Raw genomic sequence first — 12,065 nt, 5'->3', positions numbered from 1 at the left:
TTGAAGAAATTCTGGAATATTATTATTGTCAGTATAGACTATTTTTAGAAAAAAATATGAATCTTTGCAACTACAATATCTAGATGTGTTAGTTTTGTTATGTTACATTGGTTATTGGCTTCAACTTAGTTTCATCACATCATGACCTGGCGACACTGCGGAAATACGCTTATTTATGAAAATTTGTATCTCAAAAATTTCTCAAGGTCCTAAGGTTTAAAGTTGGTGCTCAAGGGTCCAGTATTTCATTGTTACTTCTTGCTTGATATTAGTACATGCAACAACAGGGGTATTCATCACTTCTGTGACAAGTTCTAGTGTTAGTTGATTAACTCTTTACCACTTACCACATGTATTTTGACGCATTTGTAGTCCTATAGAAAGTTATATATAATTAAATACCTTTACTAAATTCAAGTTTTAAAGGCTTCATTTCTAACCCTCAGATACCGATGAGCAGCAAACAGCATAAAACCTGAACAGACTGCGAGTTACTTGCAGGCTGTTCTGGTTTTATGCTGGTTTCAAAAGCGATTATCACCTTGCTTCTTATGGGTAAAAAGGATTAACAATAACTAATTCATATGAGCTTTAGAATCTTGTAAGTGGTCAAGCCAGGAAAGTAAACAAGCCAGATTCTTGCTGGCTGAGTTTGATAATCATGGTATAGAGTCGCAAAAAGAATTTCACCTTTAATTAAAATAGTTACTGATTTAAAGCAAACCAACCATAATAATGGCAAAATAATAATTCTATGACTTTAAATTCTTTGTTGAAGAAAATCAATCAAACATGAAATCATAGAATAATTCAACATTTTGAACACTTCTTGTGCTTAGTTTAAGGGGCTCGTATTTCAGGCGTATCTGTTGAACATTCCCAGCTGGGACTGGAAGCGTGGAGACGATGCTGTCTGCATTGCAGAGTTGAAACTTGGCTTCATTGCTCAGAGCTGTCTGGCGCCTGGCTTTTCTACGCTGATGGCAAACTTGTTCACTATGCGATCCTATAAACCGGTACCAGCAGTAGGGTTTGAAAGTGAAATTACAGTTGAGAAATCCGACTCAATCAAAAAGTTGACAGTTTGTGTCTGCCATTTGAAGAATGATTTATTGGCATTAAATGTTTCAGAAAATCATGCATAAGTGCTTCTGTTTGAAAATGTCATTCAAATAACCAACCCCTATATAAAAACATTGTGATGGTTATATACTTTTCATTAATAGTGGATATGTTTATTCATCATCCAAATTATGGATCTGGAGAATGATATTTGATTGTGGATTTGACTATTATTCAATAATAAAACAGTTCCACAATAACCAATTGTGGTATTGCCACTTTAACCAATTGCCACACTTACCAAGTTCAACAATAGCCAAGTCCCACAATAACCAAATGCCACTATAACCAATTGCCATAATAACCAAGCAGTATAATAACCAAGTGTCACAATAACCAAGTGCCACAATAACCAAGTGCCACAATAACCATTTGCCACAATAACCAAGTGCCACTATTACCACTTGTCATAATAACCAAGACCTATAATAACTTAGTGGCACAATAATCAAGGCCCAGGTCACTTTTGTATTTCATTCAATGGCAGATGTCATGTGCCTTTCAGTCGCTGGACATGCAGCAGTGGCAGAACGACTACATGCGGGGAACAGCAATGGAGATGTACACAGAGTTCCTGTCCAGCTCCTTCAATGGCATGACCTTCCCTGAGGCGGCAGAGTATGTGCGTTTGTTAGCCTTACAAGAGAGTGCTGCAACCTAATTTTGAAAGCCTTTGCAAACAGTTTGGATCCAGATGAGACGCCACAGAACGTGGCATCTCATCAGGATCCAAACTGTTTGCTATTCTGATAGTATTGTTTGAAAAAAAAATCGAAGAAAATGCTAATTTTAGAAATTCAGCAGACAGCATTTTTGCAGACTACAAATTTCCCAGCGTGCAAATGGTTAACAAGACACTTTTATCTTATGAATATTTCCTTATCTGAATGCGAGTGGCTTCATTAAAAAAAAAGGTCTAATGCCATATGTGGCCAGTGTATCTCCGTACAAGCCTGTGCATCTGCGCAGTCTGGTAAGGAGCTAAGCTTTTCATTATTAAGTCATGCAAGATTTCACAGTTTCATTAGCAGACCTTGTGGCTTCCAACCAGACCCATTTTCACATGACTCTGGTCATGTAGCTGTGGCATTCTCAACGTCTCAAAACTAGGTTTGACATTTATGGCTGAAGAATTATATTCTGTTTAAATTAAACATGTTTATTTTTACACTTTTGAATGAAGTGAAATCTTCTCATATGGGATAACATAATTTTTTGTTATTATATAATATGTTTGCCAATAAATTACAAACGAAACCATAAAAATCTTGGCATATTAAAGGCTAGAATTGAATACAGTTAAGTTTACCTTTTGTGCTTATCATAAACCTACAAGATTAAAATTGAATGAGAAATGTTGTGGAAAAAACATGCATAATGCATAAAGTGTCATCCCTTAGAAGCTTTAACAGGCTAGTTAAGTGGGGGCAACACTTGACGCACATGCATTTAGTCACTTTTTCGAAGAGCTGTCATATGTTTTTTTCATATTATAAACAAAAAATTTTACGCCTACCAAGAACTAAGTGCAATGTATAATTTGTGTGTGTTTCAGACTGTGTTTTGCAAAGCTGAAGCTGTTGCTATTGGCGATTGAGGTGCGGTCAGAGGAGGGTAAGGAGAGCACCCTAGCCATCAACCCGGGGCCCAAGGTCAAGCTGGAGACCGCCACGCAGGGCTTCTTCATAGCAGAGTCTGCTGAGGAGGTCAAGAGGTACACCAAGGGGCAGACACTGGCCTTGATTGTGTGTGGTTGTAATTGTAGATAGATAGATTTATTGTCTTTGATCCGGATCCACGCGTGGATGCTTTACAATCTGAAACAACACTGAAAAACACAATACACACAATGGGTAGTAAAGTTGTTAACAATCATTACTATTCTACCTAAACAAAGTCAGCACAGTCATTACAGCTGTACTGCACTCACGTTTTAGAGCAATGTCATGTGTCAGTTAATTACACCATGTAATCTACATCCTTTGGTGTCGAACCGGATTTATCTTGATTACGAAACAGACGGAGTATGTATGTGTGGATAACGTTGGATTTTAGTGCCTCATGCCTTTGGTAATTCAGTCTTAATTTGTTCAAATATGGGACATAAATTTTCGTTAGGATCTTGAATTCGTCAATCAGTTTACTGACTAAATACACGAAAATAAATGCCTGACGATAAATAATGGTTTCACAGTATATTCTTATTTATTGAGCTGTGTTCTGAGACAACTAGGCAGGCATGTGCTGAAACTGTTGTCCCAGATTAGCCTGTGCAGTCTGCAAAGGCTAATCAGGGATGACGATTTCCACATTTTGAAATGTTTTGTGTAAAAAAATCACTTCAGGCTAATCTGGGTGCCTCGTTATGCATTAAGACTTGTTTTCCCAGAATGCACATCTATTAACAAAGAAGTTTTATACTTCTTATAACAAGGTTTATGCTTGCCTGTTTTCCAGAGCCTACTACTACTGCAAAAGCTGCCATAGTGAAATAATTGACATCAGAATGATCAAGAAGTGCCGATGTAGACCATGTAAGTATTGTAATGAATTTATGTACCTCTAGCTAGTAGCTAATGTTTAAGTTGAAATATTAAAATATTTTGTTTTTTACCATTAGCTAGTATTTAGTCTAATAGTTTAAAATATATAATGAAATGTAATACATTGGTTATGTTGAGACTGTTGTATTGGCTTACATTTTAGATCAGAATCAACAGTTCCACACCAAACCCTCCATTCATATTTCATTGTTATTATAAAAGCAGCAGTTATGATGAAACTTATTTTAACTGCTCACACTTCACATTATGAAATTAACACCAAAATGTTGAGCCCCCCCCCCCCCCTACAGATGTTGATTGATAAAAAAAATGTGTTCGAAATAAGACATTTTACAACAGCTATACATTTTTGGTAATTACCATTTTACTATAAATTGCCTTCGCAGATGTTGCATGTCAAATTTTCTGATGTGAAACTGACTTTATTAACCAGCCTAATATGTTCATTATCATGGATGATAACTGAACTTTCATGTATAGTTATGTAGAAGCTTCTTTGTCAAACCTTTGAATTATGATTGCATGTAACTAATGGACACACTGCCCAACTCTTATTATTATTATTGTAAATGTTCATGTTGAGTGTTAATTCTTTTTCCCTTCAGATGCAGTAGTTTATATCTTTACTTGCAGTATATCAACTTAACACTCAATTTGCACGAACTGAACTGATCTCATCTTTCAGTAACTCAATTTAGCACTCAACATGCAGTAACTCAAACGTATGCTTTACTTAATGTTTAACTGGCATTGTCTCAACTTATCACTCAAATTGCAATATCTCAACTTATCACACAACTTGCAATATCTCAACTTATCACACAACTTGCAATATCTCAATGTATCACTCAACTTGCAATATCTAAACTTATCACTCAACTTGCAATATCTCAACTTATCACTCATCTTGCAATATCTCAACTTATCACTCTACTTGCAATATCTCAACTTATCACTAAACTTGCAATATCTCAACTTATCACTCAACTTGCAATATCTCAACTTATCACTCAACTTGCAATATATCAACTTATCACTCAACTTGCAATATCTCAACTTATCACTCAACTTGCAATATCTCAACTTATTACTCAACTGGCAATATCTCAACTTATTACTCAGATAACAATATTTCAATTTATTAATCAACTGACAATACTTCAATTTATCACTCAACTCACATTATCTCAATTAATAACTCAACTGGCAATATCTTAATTAATCACTCAACTGTCATTATCTCAATTAATCACTCAACTCTCATTATTTCAATTCATCACTCAACTCTCATTATCTTGATTGATCAATCAACTCTCATTATATTGATTAATCACTCAACTATAATTTTCTCAATTAATTGCACAACTCTCATTATCTCAAATAATCACTCAACGCTCATTATCTCAATTAATCATTCAACTCCCACTATCTCAATTAATCACTAAACTTGCATTATTTCAATTAATCACTCAACTCACATGATCTCACTTTACCACTCAACTTGCATTATATAAATTAATCAATCCAATTACAGTATCTCATCCGATCAGTCAGCTTGCAATATCCCTACTTATTAATCAACTGGCAATATCGCAACTTATCACTCAACTGGCAATATCACAACTTATCACTCAACTGGCAATGCTTTAAGATGCATCTGGACTTCCTGATGATGTATTTTAAATAGATTTTATTTTTATTTTTACTTCAGAATTTAATCAGAACCGTCGAAAAACAAATTCTATGATAGTATTTGTAGATCTAACTGTATGTAGCGTAAATTAGACGTTGCTAGCTGATGACATTTCCAATGTTCAAAATCTTTTTTATGAGTTCAGTTAACCTTTACCCTTTGTGCAATTATATGAGCCATGTTTGGGGAAAACTGGACTTAATGCTTGTGCGTAAGGTGTCATCCCTGATAAGCCTGTGCAGTTAGCACTGGTTAATCAGGGATGACACTTTCTGTTTTTAAGGAATGTTTTGTTAAAAGGAAGTCTCTTTTAACCAAAAATCCAGTTAGAGTTGAAAGTGTTGTGCCAGATTAGCCTGTACTGACTGCAATCTGGGATGACACTTTATGCACATGCAGAAAACCCCCGTTTTCCCAGAGAGAGGCTCAAATGCTTTTAGATGGTACCATAGAACAACATTAATACTAACATGCTCTCCTGTTTTCCCTCCCAGTGGCGATGTTCCGCAAAGGTGCTACGGCTGTCCTAGGTAAACTTGTCTTTGTGTTGTTTGCATTGATTAACTGTGATAACTTAGTTAGAATATCGATAAAATCTATTACATTCAATTCTTAATATTATGTCCTTGTCATAAAGAAGCATCCTTCTTATTAAATTTCACCACAGTTCACCTTCATATGTCCAGTAACTAGGTGGATGAAAAAGGATATTATTTTGCACTATACCAATAAATTAGCCCCTAGTAAATTGATGTTCATTAAGTGGATGTAAACCATGTAAAGCGCATGCACAGAAAACGGATGTTGTTGTTTGCTGACAAAGTTTAAATGGGGAGTATCCAGAGTGCATAAGAACAGTTAATTGTTCAAATCCCAGTTCATTTCTTTTTTGTTTCTTTATTATTTTTTTGTTACTGATATTCCAACTTTAAAGGAACCTGTTCACAGATTAACAAGTTGACAGTTTTCCAACCTTACTTATTTTAATAAAAAACTGAAGGAACAATATGTTAAGACTTTAGTATGCTAGTGAGGGAATTGGTTTTCTGTTTTACAGCATGTAGGATTTTGGTCAATAAATCATGTAAGTCCGGCACACATTTTTGAGCATGTTTTTGAAGACATGACAATATTTAGACTGTGGAGTGGCATGGTAGGGGAAATGGAAATCGTCAATTGTACATTGTTTGTTTGTTTGTTTGCAAGTGAGCAGAGGTTCACCGCTAGTTTTAAATTGTAAAATGTTCTTGCTTGTACCAGTATATCAGTAGCACTCTGGGACAACCAGTCTTAATGCATGTTCGTAAAGTGTCGTCCCAAATCAGAGACAAAACATTCCTACTTGAGTTGATTTTTCTCTAAGAAGAGACTATTTTTGAAACTAAAAATGCAATAAAAGTGAAAAGATCTGTCTCTGATCAGCGAGTGTGGCCTGCACAGGCTAATCTGGGAAGACACTTTACCCACTTCCTTTAAGGCCTGATTTCCCAGAGCGTGGTTCAATAAAGTTTTTTAACGAGTTTGATGATGCACTAGCTATGTTGAGGTCTCTCTCTGAAAAGAAAGTAATAATTATTTGATTGGAGCCATTTGCAAGCTATACAAAATTATTTAGTGTCTTAATCAAAACGTTTATTAAGCTGACATCTGAAATCTTTTTTAAAATACTAGAATTTGAATTATCACAATTTTCTACATACCAGTGTTTGTATTTGGGAAGATTTTGGTATTTTGTTTAAAACTGAAGATGATCATTTAAATATTTGTTTGAATTATTAACTAAGAAGAAAATCACATTGCTATAGAGATTTTGAATTAATTTTTGAGTCATACACCTTTTTGTTTCTTTAGATGACGCATTTGTCATTCTTAATGATGAATTGGTTTTGATATTTGTTTGTTTGTGATTTTGATAGCTGCACAATGCATCCTGTAGTTGACAACAGTTACTTCATCGGACTGTTACTTAATTTTCTTGTTTAGGAACCTGTCTGCCAATATCAGTTTGGGCACTGATATCTTAGTGTTAACATGACTTATTTGCATTTTGTATTTACATTTAATTATGCCCCCTTTCGAAAAAGAGGGGGTATGTTTTTAGCTCACCTGTCACGAAGTGACATGGTGAGCTTATGTGACTGTGTGATGTCCGGCGTCCGTTGTGTGTGCCGGCGTCCGTTGTGTGTGCGTGTGTGCGTCCGTCCGTCAACAATTTGTTTGTGTAGACAGTAGAGGTCACAGTTTTCATCCAATCTTTATGAAGAATGTTTATCTTGATGAAATCTGGGTTGGGATTGTATTTGGGTCATCTGGGGTCAAAAACTAGGTCACTAGGTCAAAAACTAGGTCACTAGGTCAAAAACTAGGTCACATAATAGGTAAAAAAATAGAAAAACCTTGTGTAGACAGTAGAGGTCGCAGTTTTCATCCAATCTTTATGAAATTTGGTCAGAATGTTTATCTTGATGAAATCTGGCTTGGGAATGTATTTGGGTCATCTTGGGTCAAAAACTAGGCCACTAGGTCAAATAATAGAAAAACCTTGTGTAGACAATAGAGGTCGCAGTTTTCATCCACTCTTTATGAAATTTGGTCAGAATGTTTATCTTGATAAAATCTGGGTTGGGATTGTATTTGGGTCATCTGAGGTTAAAAACTAGGTCACTAGGTCAAATAATAGAAAAAAACGTCAACAATTTGTTTGTGTAGAAAGTAGAGGTCACAGTTTTCATCCAATCTATGAAATTTGGCCAGAATGTTTATCTTGATGAAATCTGGGTTGGAATTGTATTTGGGTCATCTGGGGTCAAAAACTAGGTCACTAGGTCAAAAACTAGGTCACTAGGTGAAATAATAGAAAAACCTTGTATAGACAATAGAGGTCGCAGTTTTCATCCAATCTTTATGAATTTGGTCAGAATGTTTATCTTGATGAAATCTGTGTTGGGATTGTTTTTGGGTCATCTTGGGTCAAAATCTAGGTCACTAGGTCAAATAATAGAAAAACCTTGTGTAGACAATTGAGGTCACAGTTTTCATCCAATCTTTATGAAATTGGGTCAGAATGTTTATCTTGATGAAATCTGTGTTGGGATTGTATTTGGATCATCTGGGGTCAAAAACTAGGTCAATAGGTCAAATATTAGAAAAACCTTGTGTAGACAATAGAGGTCACAGTTTTCATCCAATCTTTATGAAATTGGGTCAGGATGTTTATCTTGATGAAAACTGGGTTGGGATTGTATTTGGTTAGTCAGGTGAGCGATTCAGGGTCATCATGGCCCTCTTGTTTACTGGATGCTGGTCGGTCCTTCTGTCTGTCTGTAGACCAGTTTTTTTTCCAATAACTTTTGAATTGATTGAGCAATTGGCTTGATACTTCACATGTGCATCGGCCTTTGCAAAGGTCAAGGTCACTGTCACACTTAGAGTGAAAATTGTGTCCGATAAATTACTTGTGAATGGCTTGACCAATTGGCTTGATACTTCCTATGTGCATTTGCATTTGCCAGTAGATAAACTGTATGAAATTGGGGTCACTAGGTCAAAGGTCAAGGTCACTGTCACACTAAGAGTGAACATTGATTCCGATAAATAACTTGTGAAAGGAGGGACCAATTGGCTTGTTACTTTGCATGTGCATTGGAGTTGAACAGAAGTTGGCCCCTATTGAAATTGGAGTCATGAGGCCAAAGGTCAAGGTCACTGACAATAAGTGTTAAAATCGTTTCCGATCAATAACCAATCACTAGTAATAATACTATAATATTCTCAACCCATTTTATATGATGATTTAATAGAAGTGTATTATTCTGTGTCGACAAAAAACTTATTCAAGTGGCTAAGTCACACTATTATGACCAGATTAACTCTTAAGGTCCGCTTTGCCGCAAAAATTCCTGTGTCACAGCCCTGTTTGGATGGTCATCTGTCTCCAGCAGCGGAGCTCTTTTAACTTTTGCATTGCTGTATAAATTGACATAACAATTATGTATCGCGGAAAGTTTTAAGAGAAAAATATAAACATTGGCAAAAAATAGTTTGTTATGAGCACTTCTTCTGTGGCATTGGATGAATCATTAGTAATTTATGATATTGTTTTTATCCCCGCCGAAAAATTTTCGGAGGGGATATAGTAATAGTCTCCGTCCGTCTGTGCGTTCGTCTGTACGTCTGTCCGAAACTTTGTCCAGATGATAACTCCAAATCTATTCAATGAATTTACTTGAAACTTAGCATATAAACAGATGGCAACTAGGAGAAGTGCAGTGACCAAGAACCATAACTCTATCTACCTGAGTTTTTGAATTATCTCCCTTTATATAATTTCAAACTAAATTCTTGTCCGCAGCATAACTCTAAATCTACTGAAGGCATTTACTTGAAACTTGAAATATAAACAGATGGCAAGTAGGAGAAGTGCAGTGACTAAGAACCATAACTCTATCTTCCTTAGTTTTTTAATTATCTCCCTTTATTTAATTTCAAAGTAATTTTTTGTCCGGAGCATAACTCTAAATCTACTGAAGGGATTTACTTGAAACTTTAAATGTAAACAGATGGCAAGTAGGAGAAGTGCATTGACTAAGAACCATAACTCTATCTACCAAAGTTTTTGAATTATCTCCATTTATTTAATTTCAAAGTAAATTTTTGTCCGGAGCATAACTCTAAATCTACTGAAGGGACTTGATTGAAACTTGAAATATAGACATATGGCAAGTAGGAGAAGTGCAGCGACTAAGAACCATAACTCTATCTACCTTAGTTTTTTTTAATTATCTCCCTTTATTTAATTTCAAAGTAATTTTTTGTCCGGAGCATAACTCTAAATCTACTGAAGGAATAGACCCTTTTCACAATAAGCCAAAATCGATAAGAGCGCGAAGTCACGTGACTCGCAGAAATCCAGAACGAGGCGAAACGTGATGCCGTTTATAATACCACGCAATGCCGCATCTAATTTCAACCCATCACGCTTTTGACGTTACGATATTGTCAACACAAGATGACATCGTCAGTAAATATATACTTCCCATTTTAAGTGTCAATACATTTTCTTGATTAAAGTACTTGTTTTTATTCACATGTTTGCACAAATTTTTACACTGTTAGTTTGAGCCTTTTTATCGCGGTGTTTAATCAAAGATCTATCAATAATCTTGTTTATTGGTATATCTGTTGTTTAATCGTCCCTTTGTTCAGCACAAACCCATTATCTCGTTATGATCAGATACTGTGCCGACATATATTAAATAACAGCAAAGTGTCATAAACCACACGTTGCGGATGTCTGGTCATTTCCACATAATTTATGATACCCCCGTGTCTTCTCGTGGTAGTGGTATTGCATAGTTATTTCTTTTGTTTAAAGCCAAATACTTAACTGTTGCTTTAATTAGATATGTAAGATTTTGTAAAAATTGAAAGTTATTTTTGCCAAACAGATTGTCAGAAACTAAATACTGTATAGATATTATCAGTTTAATCATTATAATGAAGTGCTTAATACCCATACATTTTTAATATTTTAACAAATTAATGCTTAACGTTTAACGTATTCAACGGTTACCGGTAAAATTAAACTCCGTCATTACGTAGTCCTATGAAGAGTGTACGGTAGTGTACGAAACGATTCCCGGACATTCGTTCCCAATCGTTCCTACGCTAATTTTGACAATAAGGACATTCGTTCCTAAGTATTTTTCATGGCGGACAATCGTTTCCACATTTTTTTCCCAAACCGGACATTCGTTCCAACGTTATTTTGACAGCCCGGACATTAGTTCATGCATTAAATTGACAGCCCTGACAATGGTTCATTCATTATTGTAAGCAATTACATTCGTTCCTTATTTACATTTACTAGAATAAGTGAAACAAAACTGAACGGAATAAAACAATTAGAACCGCATAAGACGTTGATATGTTGTTCTTTATTAAACTTATAATTATGATGGTTTGCCTAAGAAAGGCATCGAAGAGGCTTTTTGTGAATAACCATCGTAGTGTAGAGTAAGACATGAAGATTTATTCTTTATAATAGTCTCAATTACATACAATGCAACAATACAAACATTCAATTATATATATATATATATATATATATATATATATATATATATATATATATATATATATACAATAGACAATTGTAGGTAAACTTTCTAAATTAGAAGTATCAGAGACTTTTGCAATTCTAATCATGTAAACCCATATATATATATATACATGTATACAATCACCAGAGTTCCAATTCTGTACAAATCAGTTCTATATTACATGATAAGCCTGTTGCTAATACATTTTTTAAACATCGTTAAAATAATTGATTTAAAATATTGAGTTCAAATACGAGCACTATTGCGCAATAAAGAAATTGTTTAGAAAATCGAGTATCACACACATGTGTTTCTTTGAGTACGAATGACCCACAGACCGACCGCGATTGTTCGTTAGAAGTTATATGTTGGAAGTGAATTTCAATGAATGGGCCATTATTCAACATACATATTGTTTTCACAGTTTGCTTTATTAAAGTTATATAATCGAAAAACTGTTTTTAATCGGCTTAGAGCTAACAAGTTGCGTTAAATGCATTGTCGACAAAATGTCAGTCAGTTAATTAATTAGTCAACTAATCAATTAAAATCATATTGGCTGGCTTATTCTGAATCGGCTTACTG

At 34.9% G+C, this 12,065-nt stretch overlaps 1 protein-coding gene across 1 annotated transcript in view; it reads left to right on the top strand.

The window, feature by feature from the left end:
- The window catches only part of LOC127866491 (calcium-activated potassium channel slowpoke-like), an 87,320-nt gene that overhangs the window by 40,022 nt on the left and 35,233 nt on the right, over positions 1-12,065 (top strand). Inside the window, exons 11-15 of the mRNA XM_052407038.1 lie at positions 861-1,016; positions 1,628-1,740; positions 2,678-2,836; positions 3,580-3,656; positions 5,874-5,909. Coding sequence (XP_052262998.1) covers positions 861-1,016; positions 1,628-1,740; positions 2,678-2,836; positions 3,580-3,656; positions 5,874-5,909 — 541 coding nt within the window. The remainder of the gene's footprint in view (positions 1-860; positions 1,017-1,627; positions 1,741-2,677; positions 2,837-3,579; positions 3,657-5,873; positions 5,910-12,065) is intronic.

This window comes from Dreissena polymorpha, chromosome 2, assembly GCF_020536995.1.
Source record: "Dreissena polymorpha isolate Duluth1 chromosome 2, UMN_Dpol_1.0, whole genome shotgun sequence".
NCBI classification, from domain to species: Eukaryota; Metazoa; Mollusca; class Bivalvia; order Myida; family Dreissenidae; genus Dreissena; species Dreissena polymorpha.
Note: the sequence above shows the minus strand (reverse complement) of the source record. Positions and strands in the feature narration are given on the sequence as shown.